The sequence below is a fragment of the Sturnus vulgaris genome, chromosome 24 (assembly GCF_052056855.1).
Source record: "Sturnus vulgaris isolate bStuVul1 chromosome 24, bStuVul1.hap1, whole genome shotgun sequence".
NCBI classification, from domain to species: domain Eukaryota; kingdom Metazoa; phylum Chordata; class Aves; order Passeriformes; family Sturnidae; genus Sturnus; species Sturnus vulgaris.
Window position 1 is genome coordinate 4603244 of NC_142266.1, and position 21368 is coordinate 4624611.

Consider the following 21368-nt stretch of genomic DNA (forward strand, 5'->3'; position numbering starts at 1 on the left):
GTGCGGGCTGGCTGCGGGGCAGCGGTGATGCTCTACAGTTTGACTTTATTAGCCCGAGCCGGGTGCGGAGCCCCTCCGGAGCGCTGAGAGGGCCCCGGCAGCAGCTGCGACCTCCCGCGAGCGGAGCGGGGCTCGGGGCCGGTCCTGCCGGGAGAGCTCGGAGCTCTTCCCGGGGAGCTTCACCCAACTCCCCGACGGGGAGCGGCGAACTGCATCCCGGACTGGGGATCGCGAGAAGTGTCTGGGGCTGCTCCGGACCTGGGTCCTCGCCCGAAGAGATGGACGGGAGCATGGGCGCCGGGTGCAACAGAGCCAGGGGAAAACGGGGAGCACCGACGGGCAACATGCCTGCCTCTCCGCCCTCCTCCATCCCTCCCTCCGCCTCTCCGTCCCTCTCTCCGCCTCTCCATCCCTCCCTCCCTCACTCTCTGTTTGGGCCCTCCCTCCGGGGCAGGACGAGGCGGGCCCGCAACACCGGGTCCTGGAGCGCAGCGCCGGGCACCGGACACCAGCGGGGCGAACCGGGCAGACGGGAAGGCCCCGCCAGCGATACCGAATGACCCCAATGACATCCTTCCCTCCTCCCGTATCACGGCCGTGCCCATCCGCACGGGCACACTCTCACACCCCGACACGCACTCGCGGCACCCGGACACCACGGTCACAGCTCCCCGCGGCCCACGGGCGCTGTGACCGGGCTGTGGGGTGCCGTGTCACCGTGGGTCCCCGCAGGGCGCCGGCGGGGCATCGCTGGGGCGGGATGTTGCATTGGCAGCGCGTGTTTTAGGTGGAGCGGAGCACAAACCCTTCACCCCCAGCTGTAACACGCCGCTCTGTGTGATCGACATCAACAAACACAGCCTCACACTGCAGCTAATTTAATTCCACTCTTCCCGCCCCGAGCTACAGCTCCCTTCATTTTCATTTTTCCTCTGAATTCCCACAACTCAGACCTCTTTGATTTCCAGGTTTAATTAACAATGCTCATTAAATGAATTTTTATTCATTTCTTTTAATATTACTCTGCCACCTGTCTTTAGGAGGCAACGGCTGATCGTTTATTCTAATTTATTTCTGTTAAAGATGGCATTTAAGGGTGGGAGGAGGGATATGCGGAGGTATAGAGGGTTGATCCATTCAAATCTCTCCATCCCCCTCAAATGCTCTTCAAAGATGCTGCTCCTGGAAGTTCTATATTTATTTTCCACCAGATCCATTTCATTTGCTAGTAAAAATTGGATTGGACATGCTGTATTTTGCAGTTATGTTCCAGTTCATTCTTAATGTCCCTCGCTCGTCTACTCTGTATATTGTCGAGTCTTTATTCCTCTGAAAGAGGTGAAACTGTGCAAAATCCGGGCAGGAAGGTTTGTGAGTAGTCTTGGTCCCTTGCAGCAGCTCGGGGGAAAGTTGGGTTTCCACCCAAAAATGAGACAGAGCAGAGGAAACCTGCAATACTGACAGACAAAGGGAAGGAAAAACAAAAAGCAGAGCTGTCCCGCTGCCCCTCATGGAACGTGCTGGGCAAACTGGGGTCCTGGGAATTGTTAGGCTGGGGCAGTGGGGCAGAGCAGCCTGGAGTTCTGGGGCTGTAGAGCTGTGGGGGCTGTCACTCTCCCCAAAACAGCGCAGCAGTGATCAGGAAGGAGAAAAGGGACTTTGCAACAGACTCTGGGCTTTGGGAAACTCACAGGAGATACTCTGCCTTGGCACCTTCTCTCACCTTCTCTGGGAGCACAATCAGCACCTTCCCAGCCCCGGAGTCCTGCTCAGCAGCACCCTCAGAGCACTAAAAGAAGCAGAATTGTCCTTACAAGATGTTCAAGATCCTTCTGAGTCCTTCAGTGCCCCTGACCGTGTGTACAGCACCTGTCTGATGATGAGGGCAAACCAAACCCCTGGGCCTCTCATGGACAGGAGGCACTCATTCAACCACCAGTGCTGCTGATGAACAATTATTCACTTTTACCTGCTGTCCTGAGGTCCCAGGCAGGGCCCAGGACTGTCACACATTCTCCCAGGTGCCTGGTTTTGTTACTGGTTCAACCTCGCCAGGACAATTGCTGGGGTCGTCTGAGCACAGGAAGCTCAAACACAGCTCCCTGCTACCTGTTCTTGAGCATCCCTGTTTAAGGACCACGAGTCCAGCTGTATTTGTGTTTTGCTCTACCAAACATCCTTAGTGTTTTCTAACAGTGATGTGGTCCTGCTGAGGACCTCAACACCAGAGCTGCCCCCTTGCCCTCCAGCTACAGGGAGCATTTGCTGTGAGTCTGGGCAAGGTCTCCACCCCAGGGACCATTTCTTGCACATGGACCCAGGCCAGAAATCTCTGGAAAACTGGTTTTGTAGCAAAGGTCCCAGAGCTCCTTCTCAGGAGATCCCCAGCACTGCCAGGAGCATGCAAGGGGCTTGAGGCAGCAACTTCTGCTCCTGGGGGTCAGCAACAAACGTACTGGTGGAGCGGGACAATGAGAGCATCGAGACTAAAGTACGTGAGCAGAGCTCTTCCCTAGTCAAAGATGAACCAGTTCTTCTCCAGAAGCTCAGCTCCCATCAACACCTCAGGGAAATACGACTGCCCCTATTAATTCCTACATCCCCTTCTCAGAAGGAATCTCCTTGCAATGGGTCTGGAGAGCCAGGCAGGGCTTTGGGGAGATCAGGGACCCTGCTGAGGGGTGGGCAGGGAGTGTGGCAGCCCCTTTACTCCTCAGACCTCCACTCTCATCACCTCTGCTACATCTCACAGCAGGAGGGAGGAGGCTGTGCTGGGTTCTGGCAGCATAGCAGCCAAATAACAGCTTTATGAAACATTTAATTTTATTGCCAGTGTTTTGGGGTGAGATGAATAAATGCTGTAAGATAATGATTACCATAGTCAGGTTTGCAATGGCATTATGACATTTAAGCTGTCAATGAGAAACAGAATGTGGATCTGCTCCTCTGAGGCTTTGTCCATATTGTTGGAGCACAGCAAATAATCATCTTGCTCCTGGAGAGCTTGTCCTAGTGTTGGAAATTCACTGGGACATGAAGCACAGTTTGCTTTGGGTGTTGCTGGCTGCAATCCCACTCCGTGCTGGGATCTCAAACACTGGCAGAGAGGGGACATTAGATGATGCCACATCCACCTCTCTAGAATCAGATCATCTGTGCCCGTCGATGCCAACTGCCAGGGGCAGAACTTGTGGTTGGGCTTGCAAAGCTTGGGGTGGCTGAGGACAGCCTGCAGCCTTTGAAGCCTTGGCCAGGCTGCTGGGGCACCATCTCCCTCGCGTGGGCTGAGCCAGCCGGGCGTGCTGGGGCCTGTGGACTGGCACACATGGAGCCAACAAAGATGCCCACGTGGCAGGAGGCATCCAACAGCTCCAGTGCCCTCCCCTCCTGCAGTGCTCACTGTTGTCAGTGCTCAGTCTCAGGGAGGCAAAACAGTCTTTTCGGGGGTTCTCTGTCCAAGAATGTTTGGAAAGTGCCCTGGGACAAGAGAGCAGTGATATTACTCAAGGAGCTCTGCCATCTCCACTGGCATTCAGTCTGATAACGTCCCAGAGCAAGGTGGGTGTCTCACCCCTTCCATTGTCGGCTCAGGAGCTGTGAGGGGCTCACAAGGAGCGTGTTTTGTTTCATGCAAAGAAACAAGTGCATGACAAGACATCAGGGTCTCAGGGAGGGTCCAGCTCTGGCAGGGCATGGATGGTCCTGCTCACACCTGAGGGACTTTACCCCAGAGAGTGTGAGAATGAGGTGCAGGTGCTCCTCTCCAGACACCTGCTGGTGGCCAAACCCCACTCCCTAAGATGTGGGTAAGGATAAAACTGGAGGACCCAGAGGACTTCCTGGGCTCTTGGTTTGCTCCTAGGTAGCCTCTTAGGGAATTAAAGACCAGCAACCAAAGGCTTCTGGGTTAGGACTGTGCTAGTGTTGGAACTGTGGGCCCAGGCTGGATCTCTGGTCGGGTGTTGTGGGAGCTCCAACCACTGCCCACAGTGGTGAACCATGGCCAAAACCAAATCAGCTGCCCACAGCAAGCCCACTGCACTGGGGATAGCAGAACATCCTCCTGCTGATACAGGTCCTATTTCTCATTAGCACTAATTAGTGGCTGTCACAAATGGGAAGCCCACACCCCTGACCAGAGGCAAGAGAGTGTACAGGACTGGGAGCACTTGAAGGTAAAGGCTTTGAGGGTTTGGGTGTTTTATCTGACACTGCATTGTAGTCCTAACTTTTCCTGCTGGTGTTTCCCTGCGGTGCAGGGATGTGTTCCTGGCAGGCTGAAGAGCCTCTCCCAGCCCAGCTCTGCAAAATTCTGCTCTTTTCCAAGGCCAGGAGGCTCATTTGCCTGTTTGGCTCGCACCACTCTACTGGGAGCACCTGCCTTTGTTCCAACTTGTGCTGGCTGCTCAGGGCTGAGTGAAAAGATCTAAAGATACTTTCCCTGAGCAACAGCCTCCTCTCCAGTTGTGTAAGGCACTTGCTCTAATAGAGCAGTGAGCCAAAAACACAGTGTAAAGCAGAAATACACCCAGAGCCAGCCCTCCTTTTGAGTCAGCTTCGTGCTTGATTTTCCCTTGATCAGACGATTCCACAGCCCCCTGCAATGAGTTCTGATCAACGCCTCGGGCTGGCAGCAGAGCCGGGCCCGGCGAGGCAGCAGCTCCCAGAGAACTCCTCGGCTGACACCTGCTGGAAAAGCAGGAGCAGGGAGCGCTGCTCGGATGAGCTTCAGCTTCAGCAGCCGCCCTGTGGAGCTGCTCCCTCTGGGAAAGATCCTCGGGATAACGCAGGACCCGAGAACTGGAAGGCCAAGCTGTAAAGCCAGTGCTATAAGAGATTTACTCCATGGTACATGTGGCCTTTCTCTTCTGTAAAGCAAGATGTTCTTTTGTCTGCAGGGAATCAGCAAGGGGGAACTCACTCATTTTGATTCTCAGACCCTAAAGGGTACAGAGGCAGACTGAATCCTTCAAGAGTGGAAAACTCCCTGTACATCCCACCCTGGCAGCGAGAGGGAGCAAATTGAAAATCACATGGATGTACTTTGTGCAGGTGTTTTATGGGGCAAAACAAGCAAATCAAGTGGTGCTGGGAAGGTTTTCTAGGTGTGAACTTGGGATGATGGTATCAGTGGTGGATATGAACTGGGGAATCATCTGGCAGCATGGCATCTTCAAATCACAAGGAATTATTCTCAATGCTATCAGTAAATAATAAAGCTTTTCCCATTTCTGCCTTTTTCAGGGGTCTGTGTGTAGTGCCAAGTTATTTACAAATATGTGCAGGACTCAGAGAAAATAAGGTGAAAACCTGTAGGGCTTACTTGGACAAAACTGTGACCGTATTAATGGAAGAAGCAAGCAGAAAGAAATCCCAGCACAGAGGAGTATGAAAAACAAACTGATAAAATGTCTTTAATAAAAAACCAGGCTGTTTTTACAGAGAAATCCTCACAACAGGTTGAGCAAGGTCATGATGAAATGTTCTGAGGCAGCAGCAGTTCTGCACACTGATGTGGGCAGTGTTGATCATGCTGGGCGCTGGTGCATCACTCCAGTTTTGTAAAGTTTGCTCATTTAATGGGTTTTTTGGATGCCCATCCGGCAGCAAATAACATGCCAGAAGTCTCGAACAGACCTTTTTTTTGCAGGTGTCTGGCTTCATTTCCCACCTGGACTGCTGCTGGCTCCTCGCTGCTCGGCCAGACACTGTTCCAGAGCTGCCATTCCATACAGACTGGCCCACTCTGTGCCGTGGTGGGACAGGATCACATCCCTGCACTGCTCGCTGGCTCTGGCCAGCTCCACCAGCACAGCCTGGAAAGCGGTGACAAGCTCAAAATCCACAGAGGACGGAGCAACGCGGGACAGCAACTGCGAGAGTCCCTGCAGCCACTGAGCCTGGAGAATGGCCTGTGGCAGCCAGGGGAAAAGAGGGATGCAGCCAGCCAAGGCCTGCATTCCCAGGAACCAGAGCTCCTGGATGTCATCCCAGGCACTCACGAAGGTGGGTGACACTGCCAAGGCCAGGCCATCGCTGCTGGGGTCTGCCTGGGCCGTGTGGGCCTGGGAGAGGAAGCGAAGGGCAGCTCCAAAAAACTCCTTGGCAGACTTCGTTCCCTGAAGGGCTGAAAGGAAAAGGAAATTAATGTCACAATGCAGTTTGCTCACTCAAAGAAGGGCCCTGAGGTGGGGCTGTGTGAAGCAGGACAAAATCTTCCTGCCCTAGAAATCTCTTCATCCCAGCACATCAGCCTGCTGAATGTTTCATTTATTCCTTGCTCCTGAGCATTTTTGGTTTATCACTTTTCTAATGATAATCTTGATCAGTTTTCCTTCTATTTGCTTCCTCCAGCCCAAATTCCTGGCTCCTGGTCTCTGCCCATGCAGCACAACGTGGGCTTTGCCAATGAGAACTTCCTTTACCTGCTGACCCCGCGAGGATCCTGGCCATCATCAGGCCCAGAGTGGCAACGTTTGCTGCCAGAACCAGGTGATGCTTCTGAGGCAGCAGAAGTGGGAGAGAGTTCAGCAACACATCCATCAAGGAGGAAAAGGTTTTGTCACACCTGGAGAGAAAATAAACCGTTTTTGACACATTTTCTGAGCAGTGCCAGAAGCACCTGAGAATGTCAAGGTTAAACACAGCACCAAAAATGTAATGAAATTGGTGTTGAAAGAGGAACATCCCTTTTCAGCATAGCATGCTAACAAATCCTCAAGCTTGATGCACAAGGCATCCTTTCTTCCCACTGCCAACCTCAGAGCCAGCTCCCACAGCTCTGTTACCTGACCAGGTCCGGAGCAGTAACAACCAGGTTAAGGAAAATCCCACACAAGGTCTGGAGACTCATTTCAGTGCTTGTCAGGGGTGCTGGGGCCGTGGACTTGGAGGTCAGAACCTCCCACTGCTGCAGGAAGTACTCACACAGCAGTGCTGGTGCCCCTACAGAGATGAGGATGTCCCGGGGCCTGTCCTCTGCTGTTAAATGGCAAAATCCAGGTAGCAGAAATCTGGAAGGGAAAAGAAACTGGGAATATGAGGAAGAATGGGTCTAAGCCCTGCATTTATATCCATCTCAGGGGAGAAAGCCCCACAGAACTGGCACTGCAGGGAGAGTGAAAATAGAAAAAATATTCACTCTAAAATGCAACATGTGCTTAAAACGCTCACCTCAGAGCATCCTGGGGTAAGGCAGAGCCCTTGGCACTGACCAGCTCTGCCTGGGGAAGACTGACAGCTGGGCTGCCCTCCTTGAAGAGCTTTCTGGCATAATCAACAAGGAAAGGCAAGAGCTCACAGATTTCCTGCTTGAGGGAGGATGTCTCTTCTGCCATCCAAGCTCCAAGGACTCTAACAGAGGCAAAGATGAAAGGATCTTGCAGCTCCTCCTGTTTAACCTGCATGAAGAAAGCAAAGTGACACATTATTGTCACTGTACATTAACTACCACAGGTCTGGAAACCACAGTGGGCTAAGAGGAAGAGTTTGCTCCACACAGAGACACCTCCCCGAGCCTGCTCTGCATTACCTCTCTCAAGTAGAATATTACAGCTCCAGATGCCTCCTCCATAATCCTCATGAGTTGCACTTTCTGCACATTTTCTAGCAGAGGGTTCTCTTCCCTCAGGCACTCCTGGATCCCCATCTCCATAAGGACATAGCAGGCTGTCACCACTTCTTTCTTCCCCTCCGTCTCCATGGGACCTGGCTCCTCCAGGGTCAGGCGGACCTCCACACAAGCCAAGTTCACCAGCAGGGCCAGGAACTTGCTGCCAGCACTCCCTGCTGGGATCCACTCAGCCCCACAGGCCTGCACGAGGCTGGCTGCGAGCTTCAGAGCAGGGTCCCGCTGTGACTGGCTGAGTTTGCTGCCCAAAACATCAGCCAGCCCTTTGTAAAGTCTGCAGAGGCACTCAGAGCCCTGCGAGCTCTCTGTGAGAGGAGGTGACAGGGGGATGAAGTGGGGCAGAACCTCACACAGCTCAAATTTGGTCATGTCTTCGGCCTTGAGGAAATCACCAGAGAGCTTGCTGAGCACAGCCAGGAGCTGTGGAGCATCTCTCTGCCAGCACTTGGCCTCTGCTACAGCCAACAGCCCCACAAGCAATGCGAGGGCACGGTCAGAGCCGTGACCACCATTCAGGTAGGCCTGGCACAAGGCAGACACTGTCCCTTTGGTCACCAACTCCCTGGGGCCCCTGGCCGTGGCCAGCACAGCGCTGAGGCACTGGTACACATCATCAACCATGGATGTGCAGTCCAGGTCGCAGGGGGAAAGCAGGATGTCATTGAAGGTTGGGATTTTGTTCAGGATCTGGGAGTGCCCTGCTAGCTCTGGGTCGGTGCAGAAACAGGCCAGCAGGGTGAGGCCGAAGGCACGGAAGGTGTGCGGGGGACAGCCGGCTGGGGGCTGCCGGGAGGTCAGCAGGCGGGTCGGGAACGTGAATCCGATCGCATCGAAGATCTGTCGACGGGTCTTGGCGTCCACCTCTCCAGCCTTGACTGCTTTGGTCACCTACCAGGCAAAACAGGAGTGGGCGTGAGTATAGCAAAAGGATTTGGTACATACACAGGATGGAATTTGCAAATCAGAAGCCAAAACAACTTTAATTAATGCAGAGAAGTACCCACTGAGCTGGCACTTGGCCCAAGTGCAAATCCAGACATTTACCACGCTGTTCCAAAAGTGTGGCAGCACTGACCGACCCTCCGCACTCCCAGGCCAATGCCAGGCTGCCTCGCTTTGCTGAAGGGAACCCCAAAGCTCTGAAGCAGCTTACTCCGAGCTCCCAATCCCCACCTTCCCTGGTACTCCCATGTCCAGTAGGGTGTTTGGCCTCCCCTCTGCCCGCTCCTGAGGCGATTCCGCGGTTCCTTACCAGGAGCAGCGCTGCGAACTGCTCGCTGTCGTTCCTCGCGTCTCTGAGCACACCGAGGCACCGCTTCAGCGTGGCACTCCCATCCCCAGAGTCTGAGGCCATGGCTGGGAAGCGCGGCTGAAGCACTAAGAGGGGAATACGGGCAGCTTTCCCTTTTCCCGGCTCCAACCCCTTCCCTCAGCCCCTTCTCTCACAGCGCCCCGCCTACGGACGCGCGCCACCTGCCCCCTCAGCCAATCCGCGCACCGACTCCGCGCCGCCGACCAATCGCGTGCCGCCTTGTTGGGCGGTGCTCGAAGCCACCGCCTCCGGCGGAACTGTGGGCAAATCACCTGTGGCTGCGCGGCCTCCGCGCCCGCCCCGCCCGGTGCGACCGGGACCGGCGGCGGGGAGCGAGTGGTGGGGACCTGCGGCTCTACAGCCCTGGCACTGTCCGCACGGCCAGACCCAGCCCTGGTGCCGGGAGGCGGCGGTTCAGCTTCCGGGTGAGCGTGCGCGGGCGCCGCCATGGCCGCGGGGCAGGAGGCCGCGGTGCCCCCGGGCCCGCCGCGCTGGAGTCCCGGCCGTGCCCGGTGCCCGGTACCCGCCTGAGCTCGCCGAGGAGCCGCTGAGGAGCCGCCGAACCTCGCCATGCGCCCTTGGTACGTACTCGCCGGCGTCACGGGGCGCTGCCGCCTCCCGCGGGGGCCGGGCCCGGCCCCGGCGGCTCCGGCCGGGCAGGTGCGAGGACCGGGGGTCCGGGGCGGCGGAAAGTTTCCTCAAGGACCTATTAGCTGAGCGGGCGCGGGTTTATCCCCGTGAAGTTTTCTTCCTGTGTCTCTTCCTCCTCTGCTGCGGGCGGTTGAGTGCCATTCCTTGAGGTGTAACAAGCTCCGAGTGCTTGAGGAGCGCTGGTGGATGTGGCTGTGACAGCATTCATTGTAACAGCATTCCCTGTAACAGCATTCCCTTTGGATTCTTCAGAAGTGGCAGATTTAGTGCCAATTAGTGCCTAATGATGCTTTCATTGCTCCCTTAAAATAGATAGTATTTATTACCTGTGAAATAATGTTCTCCTACCGCATCACCTAGACATAATTTACATTCAATTAGCATATGAGGCTATTAAATAGCCTTTGGCATTAGAAAGGTAGAGAAGTTTGGCGATCCCTGACCTGTGGAGCAAAGTAAGAAGCAAACCAAGGCATTAGCTCCCAGTTTTCCAGCGTTGTGCTCTCGTTTCCCTGTCTCTGGCTGGCACCAGCCAGCACAGACGTGCCTGCAATGACAGTGCCGGGCAGATGTGCAGGAGTTGTCAGTGCCTGTGTTATCCTCGTGCTGCTGCCTGGCTGTCCAATCCTCAGGCATATTTGAAACTGAAATTTCCTAAATGCCTGTTTGGAATCCAGTGGACAGCTACTGTGATATCAGATGAAAAATGGGGTCTGGAGAGGAAAGCCCTCTAAACTCAGCACTGGGAGCTCTGCCACTACACATTTCATTTGGGTATCAGACATTGATAGTTCCTTAGCAACAGCCGGACTAATCACAGCTGATAAGACATTTCTTTTCCTCTACAAACGCTCTGTTCACGTTGCAGTCTCGTTGGATCTGTGCAGGAACATTTCAATTGCCACGGGATGTTTTATGTTTCCTACCCTAAATGTTTCTAGAACCCCACTGCTGCCCACAAAGGCCATGGAGAAGAGGTTGGAAGCCAAGCCCAGCATCAGCGCCTGGTTCCTGTCACGATACTGCCTGGGAAAAGCTGCGAGGGAGCTGGGAGTTCTGCAGCTGTTCTACCTGTGCACTTGCCTGTGTGCCTTGTGCTCCTCTGCAGGTGATTCTTTTGGTCTCTCTGGGACTGTGTGTATGGATTTTTATAGTCTTTGTCCCTCTTACTCTTTTAAAATACTCTGATAGAAAAGTGAAATGATTTACTGGTAGACATTATAGTGTTGGGGGTTTTTTTGGTTTCCTTTTTGATTGATTTTTTTAAACTAACAAACCAAAGCTGTTGATTTTTGTTTTAACCAAACAAGACACCACCCTTAGCAGTTAGTAAATGAGCTTTCAAAAGTGTAGCTTATATCTCAGAGAGAGCTTTTTCCAACCTTAATTTTTGACAAAAGTAACAAGTGATAATCTGGAAAATAGCTTAATTTAAGGAAAGCAACCTGGAAAGGCAGGAGTGTTTTTTAGCCCTAAGATGTTTAATGCTCTTCTTAAGAACAGTCTGTCAGAAGTCTTTATTTGCCTACAGGCAACGGTTATGTTTGGTTTTTTTATTTCCTGTTCAAACTTGAGCAACCAATCTCCAGCTCAAATAAATAACCAGGTTAGTGGCTCATATGAAAGCTTTCCTCTAATGGATTGTGTGATGTTTGGTTTGAGAAGAGGTTGGTTTGCTTTGTTTCCCAGTTATGTGGACGTGTTCTCCAGGCAGCTGCAGTGTTCCTGTTGTGTTACTGGACCTTCCTGGATAGTTCCCAGTGGCAGATTTGATTAAGCTCATGAGCTGTGTGATCTTAATCAGTTAATTTAGACCCTGGAAAGACGTGTTTGTATTCCTGGTCCTGGCAAAGGGTTGAGTGTTTGAATGGTGAGTGTTTCCTTATCAGCTGGGCTTCCTGCATGCATTTCCTGGCTTTAGTAATTTCTTGGAAGTTTAGAGTTAGAGCTCCTATGAGACTCCTAGAGGGTGTTCTGGATGGTGTTGGTGTGTTTAAAGCCTGCTCTGCTTGGAAGAGTTAAAACCAAGATTCACAGAATTGTTAAGGTTGGAACAGTGCAGGTCTGAGATCATCAAGTCCAACGGTTAAATGAGTGAAGAGTCCATTAAATTAAGGTTTTTGCGTGTGCAGAAATAAATATAATTATATGGACATAGTCACCCTGATGTGGACATTTTTTCCATTGCAGAGTTTTTGTTATTTTGGGCTTGTTTGTGTCACTCAGGCAGCGGAGTTTGTGAAGCTGAGGAGGAGTTATGGCTGCCTAGAAATGAGCGTGGTCATGTGGAGTTACGCAAGGGGGACTGTGTTGACATAACTGACTGACGTGTGGCAGGTTTAAAAAGTCCATGGAGTCAAGTCTTTAATCATTAATCTGCTATCAGGCAGGATTAACTGCCTGGGCAAGTCTGTAAACCTGAAGTTATTAATAGAAGTTGTTCCTGTGTGTTCCATTCCTTTGCTGCTCAGCAAAGCTGTGAGCTGCATCCCTGGGACAGGAACTCCTGAGTTCCTGGGAAGAGCAGTTTTCTCCACTGATGTGACAAAAACAATATGGAAAAGTGACTAAGCACACCCACGGTGCGGGTGTCTTGTGACTTGTGTGGTGCTGAGCTTAGGAGGGAACTCATCCTCAGGAATATTCCTGCTTTCCACAGATGAAATGCAAGTGTAAACTCTGTTTTCTCCCAGGGCAAGTGAAAATCAGTATGTCTCTGTGGAAAATTCACAATCTGGAATGCTGGGCTGGCATGCTGGGAGTTCACTTCTGTCATTCCTGGGAGTTATCTGAGTTTTAAGCTGTCCATGTACAGCAATTCAGAAGAACATACTGTCTGATTTCAAATAAACATGTCCCAAGTGGCCATTAGCAGAATTCTGGAAATGAAATGTATCCAAAATATTATTCAATCTTGTTTTAGCAGTGTGTTAAAAGAGCAGCAGAATGCTCTCAGCATGGTAATGTTGTGTCATCCAGACTAAGTCATGGCTCTGACATGCTGAGGAGATGTTTCTGGGGATCCAGGCTTTACATTTGAGATGAATAAATATAATATCTGTGTTATGTAGTGATTTGTCACAAGGGATATCTTCTCCCAGAACATTTTTCTCTTAAATATGCCCCATTCTGTGTGTGCCCTAATTCTAAGCCCAGTACTAGAAACTGCTGCTGAATTTCGCTGCTTCCATATCAAGCCTTAATTTGAGTGGTATGTGTGAGCCAGGCCTGACATGAGGAGAGATGGATGAGCAGTAGTGGAGGAGGAAGGATTTTAGTAATGTGGGAAGCAGCACACTTCCCTCATGCACAGGATATATTAGGGACAGTGATTCACCTTTAACAGAAAGGGAATTTTACAGGCAAAATGTAAATCTGAGTGGATGAGATCCTGGTGAAATTCACAGAAATGTTGTAATTCTTCAATTTGTTATTGTTTCTCCTAGTCTTTAAGAGACTGCAAGAGAGTGTGTGTGCATGTGTGCATACACGTGGGTTTGGTGTGTACACAGATTCCATATTCTGTTCTAGTTCCAGCCCCATCAGGTTGGTGCCAGGAGTTTGTCCCTGCCTGTGGCTGTGACAGTGGTGCCAGGATCTGGCTCACACATACCTGGCTGTCCAGGCATTTCAGCTCTGATGAGCTTGGCTGTTGCCCTGGGCACACAGATTCCCTGTCTTCTCTCTCTCTCCTAGGAAGTGCTGTGTGTTGATGAGGTGTGACAAAAGTGATGAGGTTTTTAAAGGTGCTGATGTCAACTTCTCTTGCTGTTGAACATTTGCAGAGTTTCTTTTGCACCTTTCATTGCTCAAGTGAGGAGCTTCTCCCCCTTCTGCACAGTGGTGGGTTCAGACAGGGAGCTCTGTCCCCCATGACTTGGTCACTAAACTTGAGTTCATTCTCAATCAGGATATTCTAATTTAAATTCAGATTTTATTTTAATGGAGAAAAATGTTTCCCATTTGTGTTGTGTTCAAGAACTCCATTCTTGACAGGGAGAGAGCCAGATCTGGAGCATATTCTCCAGCTGCACAACTCCCAGTCCAGCAACACTGTTTATAAAGTAATCTTCCAATGACCTATTATCACTTGGATGCTGAACACAGCACAGTGTAACAGTCCCATAGGTCATTAGGCTATTTTTAGGGAGTCCTTAATCTGCAGAGCTCTGAATTTTGGAAGCCTTTAATCCATTGATCCCTGCAAAATTTTCAAGCTAAGAAAAAAAGAATCCATATGCAAAGCAGTTGCTGCTTTACTGCAGAGCTGAGACCTGAAGTGACTTGACTCTGAACAGAAATTATGTCAAATGTTTGGGGGGTTTTAATGAAAAACACTATGGCAGGGTGGTGGCAAGGCTTTGCCTTGCAGTACCCTTTTCTAGAAGCTGTTAACAACATCCCAACTGGAGCAAATTCAGTCAAAATAAGCAACTGATGTCAAATATCAGCATGGAAGAGTTAAAAATACCTCTGTACTGTGCACCAAGCCAGTGCCACTTCTTGCAGTGTTTTCCTTCTAGGCAGACTATGGGCAGAGAGGCAAGGCCATAACTGGTTAAAGAACTGCACTTGGGTTTTCGAGTTTCAGTTTCTGGCTCTGAACTTTGTGTGACCTTGGTCCAGCTGCTCAGTTGTGGGTATTATGGGCTCCTCTGAAACAGGAACATTTCTGTCTTCACTTTTGCTTCTCCATTCCTGTTGGAAAGTGTGGTGGTAGCTTAGGTAGGAGGAGCAGATTGTTCCTTAAAATCTCGTGTAGGTACTGGATAGTGAGGCCAGGTAGAGATTTTGAGAAGTCAGATATACTTTCCTATATCTGCTGTCCTATGTTATTCCTGTGCCCCAAATTCCTCTTTACAATAGTGGTGAGATCTATTATCGACTACTTTAAAGGATTGAGAATTGTCTGTCTTCCCTCTTCTTTCCCAGATGCAAACTGGAATGGATCTAAATGTGAGCTGGGGAAGATCCTGCTTGGTGGCCGTTTGACATCGTGGGCAGGTCACCATTTGCAGCTTCTGGAAGGGTTCCATACTCTGAGCTCCTGTCAGGCCACTTGCTGCCAGCACCCCACCTGTGATGCCTTTTGGTTCTTGGAAAATATGTGCATCCAGGTGAACTGCACCGTGCCTGGCACGTGTCAGGCCAACAAGACTGGCTTTTCAGATTCTGTTTTGGTGTTTTTAAAGAAATCAAAAAGCACAGAGCACTTGTTAAACTTCCATATGGAAGGTGGTATGAAGGCTTGGAGTCAGAAGTGGTTGGACTGGGATATCCCTGTCCAGAGGAAGAAAAGACTGCGGAGATCATTCCAGAAGTGGAGGTTGGCAGGTAACAGGGTGCAGCTCCTGAGAAGGGATCTGACAGAGAGCTCCAGAAGCAGCCAAAGTGAAGCAGAGCGCTTGAAGGATCAGGTCCTGAGGCACCTAGTGGCAGACAGAGCTGCTCCTGAGAAAGAAAATCAAAAGCAAGACTTGCAGAAAAATGGACAGAATCCAAGAGAACAGAACCCCAGAAATGCACTCCCTCCTAAGAGCAATAATGTGAGCAGGTCACAGGATGCCGATGACTTGCCCCAGGTGAGTGATTGCTGGGGCTGGAGTGGGGCTGTCTGGGACAGCTGTCCCCTTCCTCAGTCTGGCTTCAGGTAGAAGCCAGAGGTAGTTGGAACTGCCTAAGTGATTGGATACCTTTTAGGTTACCAGTTTTCAGCCTCCTATCAGAAGGCATGGCCAGCGGTTTGGGGTTTTGTTTGGGTTTTGGGGTAGGTTTCTTCCCCCCCTTTTCTTAGCTGGGATAAACTGTTGAAGTGGGAAGGTGAGGCAGGATGGAGTCTGTGATAATGCTTATCCTCTGTATAATCACACAGTGTGCTTGCCCAGATAAGAAGAATGGTGACATGTCGGTGGGAATTGTTTGGGAGCTGAAAACTGTTACCTTTAAAAGAACCTGTTCAGATCCACACAATAAAATAAGCTGTTTTCATTTAATGCTGAATCGAGGCAGTTAAATACATTATTTATTTTTATGTTATTTTATAGAGTCATGCATAGAGCTCACAGTGTACTTCGATGTCAATCTGCTTGCTTGAGTTGGCATCTTATGCCAAATGTTCTCTTTTTTGAAGAGTGCTTCAGTTTCTCAAATCCACCAAAGCTTACCTTGGCACTGGGTGAATGAAATCAGTTTAGTCTCTACTCCAAATACATACAGTGTTAAGCCACTACATCTTGATGTTACAGAGAATTTGGCACATTTGAATTGTTAAGTGATACTTGTATTTTTACATCTGCAAATAATTTTTTGAGCCTTATCTCAAAGTGCACTCCTGATGGTGAAATACAGTTCTAGTTTGTTAAGCTGTTCCTGAAATAGCTTTTGCCATGTTTCAGGGATTTGGCATTGTACAAAACTGGTGCCTCCGGTTCTGGAAATGACTGAATTTTTCAAATCCTGGTTGCAGGTAGGGCTGTGACTGCCTGAGCCACCACCCTGGAGCAGGATGTGGCGAGCAGCCAAGGGACGCTGCCCAGAGCTCCCGGGCAGCCAGGGTGACATGTGAAACCAGGCACTAAAACTTGACAAATGGTTTATTTTTCAGACCCCCCCTCAGCATCTGGGGCCAACTTGAGCTCAGCTTTCTCTCTCCCCTGCAATGCTGCAGCCTTTCCACCCTCCCTGTCTTTCCTCCTCCTAGCAGTTGAGCTGAGCACGGTGACCCCATTCTCTCAGCTGTCACACATGTGAGCAGATGTCTTTGCAGCCACTCTTAAATGTCTTCTCTTGCTCTTGGAGAACAGCTTTTACATCTCCCTGCTTCTTCTGTTTGCAGTTTTGCTTTCCAGGTTATCCTGCTATTAGTGTCCATTGTGTGTCTAGTAAACTGGTTGCAAATATTAAATTACACTGATTAATCAGCTTCTGAATGTTGCTGAACATGCAGGATTTCTCATCTTTAGGAAGTGCTCCCATTGTCATTAATGTGCACTGTTGGACGTGTGCTGGGGAAAGGTTTTTAGTCTCCTTGATGGTTTTTGCTAATAAGAAAGTCCATGTCTCTTAACAAAATGCAAGTTCAAAAAAATAAAATCTTTTTACTAAAATAGAGGGGTATGAGGGAATTCCTGGAATTTGCATTTTTGAGGAGAAGGAAGAATTAAAATATCCACCTGGGCTTCATCTGGGATTATTGAACCATCCAACTTTACCTGCAAAATGCAAAGCCAGCTCTGCAGCTGTCCTTGCACTTCAAATCCAAGAACAGTTTAATGTGAGCCAAGGATACAACATTGGAGACTGTTTTCTTGGGACATGGCCAGGCCTTCCAGGAGGGTTGGTTATGGACTAGAATAAAGTTACACCCATGCTGAAATCAGTAGAATTTCTCCTGGGCTACATTTGGTCCAATCCAAGGAGCACATGGCTGGGTGTTTAATGCTGTTCTTTAGGAAGGGTTGGAAGATGGGGACAGTACTGGCTGTTCATACCTGAGAGCATCACACACCTGAAGTAGGAAAGGACATTTGAAATCAAAGTGCTTTTTCTCTGCTGCTGCTGAGCATTGAATGCGTGGAAGGAAAATCTTTTCCTTTGCTCTTGCAGGCTCAGAGAGAAGGAAAATGGCAGTTTTGGGAAAACATTGCCTCTGTGGGTTTTCATTTTCCTCTTGCAGTTCTGATGGCTCCACAGCCATCTGCAATGGCATTTGCTGATGTGCAGTGAGCATTAATTTCTGGTTTTACTGTATCCATGCTATGGAACCAGGATAAACCACAGTGCATCCTGCTCATCAGCCCTTAACTAAGGGAGATTGGTACTTTTTCATTAAAGTGAGTGACATTTTCCAGGCACCAGTTTTTTCTGTCTCGTTGTAGAATTCCTTGTCAATTTTAAAATATAGCAACACATTTAATAGCCAGTCAGGAGAAGCATTTAAGTGCAGCACTGCTGATGAGCAGGACTGCTGCAGCACTGCAGCATCTCTGCAGGCAGACTGGGAAAGGCTGGAGCCAGGGCATTGCAACAGAGCCAGAGAACTCATTCCTGCCCTTACATCAAGCCCCCTGTTTGATTCTTGCTGTCACTCTTCCTGCAAGTGCTGGGTGCTTTTCATCCATGGGGAAAAAGTAAATGTCTCTCTTTACCATTACTCTGTAATGGTTTGTGACATTTTAGTGTCTTAAGAGTCTTCACAGATGTGGCACTTGCAGACAGCAAGGACACCACCATCAAAGCTGAAAAGAGCCCATTGTGTAAATTCAGACCAGGCCTATTTAAATTGAAAAATAAAAGTAAATTCCAGGATAGAGGTATTTTTCTCTCAAGCAACTTGGGCTCAGTGTGGATTCTGCTGCACAGGGCTGCTCTAGTCTCTCTAACAGACATGGGACTCTCAGACAAGGACACCAGGCTATTTGTTTCAGGCCAAAGGCATTTAGGGGTTGGAATCAAAATTGTCTGAGGCTCCTGTGTTGACTCAGGCCAATGTGTCACTTCTCTCTATTTTCTAAGCTAATAAGATAGGACAGCTGGCAAACTTCTAGTCTCCTTGTCATTTATCCCCAAGAATGAAATAATCTGTTCTTTGCTTTAAAGAATTCAGAGTTATGGAGCAAAGATAAGAAATGTCTCAGCTTGCAAGCATTAGAGGCATTTTTGCCTGTTATGTTGCCCCTGGGAAAGCTTATCTTATTTGAGCTCTCCACAGACATTTGGCTGTCAATTCATCCTGAAGACTTTTGGAAGGAAGAGGATGTCTCTTAACTGTAAAGTGGGGGTTTTTGGGGAATTAAAAGTGAATCAAGAAAACATTCAGCTCACTGGAAATATTGCCAAGCAAAGTGGGGACCCTGCTGTGGCCAGCAGGTGAATGTGGGTCTCCTGTGTGTTGTTTGTGACTCTTGTTCTTGTCACCCTTCTGGATTGATTCTTGAGAAGCAAAAAGTGGTTTTCCATAGTTGCAGGAAGTCATGGAAACATTCTGCTCCTGTGCCTTTCCTGAAGAGTCTCACTTGAGTTCCTGTCTGGTTGTTCCCCTCTCTCTCCTGCCAGCATTTCAAACTTGATCTTGAGGAAAGGGAGTCAGTACCCTTTGAATTTGTCAGTGGGTGGAAGATGATACAGCTTGGGACATCCAGCTGTCCTGAGGCCAATGAGGAAGAGCAGCATGCCCGATTTTTCCTGCATGGATTCCAAAGAATCCATAGTTCTGTTTAAGTAAGCCATTAGCAAGTAACCAAATAAAGGAAGCCAGCTTATGTCTGTAACACTAACGTTTGATTCTTTGGTCCATAAAGCTCAGGTGTTAATCAAACAATTGTTTTGCATTCTGTGAGGAAAGTGAGCTTAGATATGGTGAGAAGAAATTATTTGCCTAAGGCTGAAACAAAAACTTTGCAGAGAAGCCCTCAGTGCCTTCACTGCTGCTCCTGGCTTGGCTGGTTGTTCAGTGTGGGCAGCACACACTTTATTTTTACAACCAACATGTAGTGTTTTCTAAAGCCTAGCCTGTTTACTGACAAGGATGTTGCCCACTGTGGTCTGGAGTGTTTTCCCAGTTCCTGTTTCCTGGACTGAATGCCAGCAGCATGGTCTGAAAGCTTGAGTATATTTCCTCCAATATGAGCTTTTAATCACTTCTCTAATGGGGAGTAGTGATGAGATATTCAGCTCCAAAGCACTTTCTGAGTCAAAGATGGTAAATGGCTCCATTTTAAATATTTAGCAGCTGTTCTCAAAATAGTGTTAACTAAAAAAAAAAAAAGTGTGCTACACACATGAACTTCACAGTGGAGGGTAAATTGTCAGGAGTATGGTCTGGCAGGCTAGGACCTGGAATGGGGCTAGGTAAAAGGAATTTTCTGATGAAAGAAAGGAAATTGTTCCTACCACTCTGATTATTTTCAATCAAGTGGCTCATCCTGTGTGGATGTGAGCAAACCTTTTGCCCTCCAACTCCTCTCCCTGCCCCAGCAGCATCTCCTGGGGCAGGCATGCAGGGAGCTCTGTGTGTCAGCTCACCTTGCTTTGAAGAATGACTCCAAAATAAATTTCCTCTTGCTGCAACAATTCAGTTATTACATAAAAATGCCACTGTAATCCTCCTGCTTCTTGTTGGCCTACTGCATGGCTTCAGGAAGAAATCACAGCCAAAGTAAATGAACCTCAGTTTGTGGTCCCAGTCTTTAGGGTCTGCCTTATCCCATCTTTCTGTTCTTTTAGCTCCACTCACTGCAGTTTTGAACCTGGATCTTCTCTTATATTTGCCACATCAACAGCCTTGGTATTTAATGCTGTAGCTAAGTCTGGTGTTAACTGGTGTTCAGCTGGGGTAGAAATGGCCTGTCTGCTGTGGAGGAAGAACATGGAGAAGCACTTCAGAAGAGAGAAGAGGAAGCTGTAAAAATTCCAAACCAGGGATTTTTCAGCCTCCCTAACTGTGGAGGAAGAGAAGGGCAACTTAAAACTGCCATTGAGTGTTCAGGTCAAACTCAGACAACTTTTTCCTTTACAGATCCACACAGGAACATCTGCACCAGCACCATCAGTGCTGGCTACGTTCTCCAGCCCTGTGGCACTGGACTTGACAGCTCCAGGGAAGACTGAGAAGCCTGGGCAGCCTGGTGATGCCCATCCTCACTCTGAGGTGTTTCCCACAGACAGCCCTGTGCCAGTGAAAAGCACAGCAAAGGTACAGGCAGCGACTTCTGTGCCCAGTGGAGTCTTCACAAATGGCAGTGTTCCTACAGCCCAGAGCAGCCCTGCTGCAGCCCCAAGCACTGCTGCCACCACGCCAGGTGAGGACTTGCAGGGCTCCAGAAAATTCACCTGCTCAGGCTTTTTCAAGCCAAGGCAGTGTGGAAAAATAGCAGAGAATTGTGGTACCTTGGAGAAAATACTGAGCTACCTGTGTCAGCACATGTGCTGTTGGATGCCAGTAACTCCTGAGCTCTGGAATGGGACTTGGGCATCATAAATCTGCATGTGACCATTGCATGTGAGGACAGCTGGGAGCTAATGGGGATATCTTAATTCCCGAAGTGAAGGCTGAGATGTGTCCCAGGAAGTGCTTTTCCAGTAGCCTTGGCATGCTGCTATCCATCAAATCGAGCAGAAATCTTAATGTGTGCTCATAAAAGGGTGTAACTGATTATTTTCTGTCCCTGAAGTGTCTCTGCACAGTTCAGCCGTGGAGAACAGTGTACTTGGCTGTTAGCCCATGCTTTGCTTTGCAGCATGATGATGTTTCTGTTCACACTGCTATTTCCTAAAACAGGCTGTTGAAAATGCATAAAGGCCAAAATGCCCTTTGGCAGCTCTGTTCCCTCAGCCAGGCTGTCAGCTCTCCCTGTAGGGGTGGCCACGCACAGGGAATGGCGTGTACTGCTCGTGTGGTGGCTCAGAATTCACTTAATCCAGTGTGCTGAGGCATTCACAGCTGAATTTCTTTTGAATTTAGGGTTCCTTTCCCTTACAAGGGAACAAATGGAAAGTGTAAGGGAAGCACTGCATCCAGAGATATTTTTGGCAGGAAACTCATTGGCTGCTTGTGCTGACAAGTTAATGGTTTGGTTTTGTTTTTTTTTTAAGGGCTTACCCCAGCTAAAACTGGAAAATATACTTTAAACATCTTCATTGGCTTGTCTGGGAAGACTAAGATAGCCAGGGCCTCCTGGTTTTGCTAACCCACGCAGAGATGATGTAGAGTGTAGTTTTTCCAAGCTACCAAGCTTTTCCAGGGTTTATCTGTTTGTCTGGTTTTGTTTTTATTAT

At 49.3% G+C, this 21368-nt stretch overlaps 2 protein-coding genes across 2 annotated transcripts in view; one reads left to right on the top strand and one right to left on the bottom strand.

The window, feature by feature from the left end:
• Positions 1 to 5387: 5387 nt before the first annotated feature.
• NCDN (neurochondrin) lies at positions 5388 to 9099 on the bottom strand. The gene is made up of 6 exons (XM_014881289.2): positions 8883 to 9099; positions 7532 to 8518; positions 7174 to 7400; positions 6789 to 7013; positions 6426 to 6568; positions 5388 to 6127 (listed from the first exon to the last, which is right to left on the bottom strand). Exons 1-6 carry the CDS (start codon positions 8982 to 8984, stop codon positions 5661 to 5663), a joined length of 2151 nt encoding a protein of 716 aa, XP_014736775.2. The 5' UTR covers positions 8985 to 9099; the 3' UTR covers positions 5388 to 5660.
• Positions 9100 to 9386: 287 nt separating this feature from the next.
• KIAA0319L (KIAA0319 like) overlaps positions 9387 to 21368 on the top strand; it is a 29742-nt gene continuing 17760 nt past the window's right edge. The window contains exons 1-4 of the mRNA XM_014881288.2: positions 9387 to 9523; positions 10535 to 10701; positions 14526 to 15175; positions 20110 to 20392. Coding sequence (XP_014736774.2) covers positions 10560 to 10701; positions 14526 to 15175; positions 20110 to 20392 — 1075 coding nt within the window. The 5' untranslated portion in view covers positions 9387 to 9523; positions 10535 to 10559. The remainder of the gene's footprint in view (positions 9524 to 10534; positions 10702 to 14525; positions 15176 to 20109; positions 20393 to 21368) is intronic.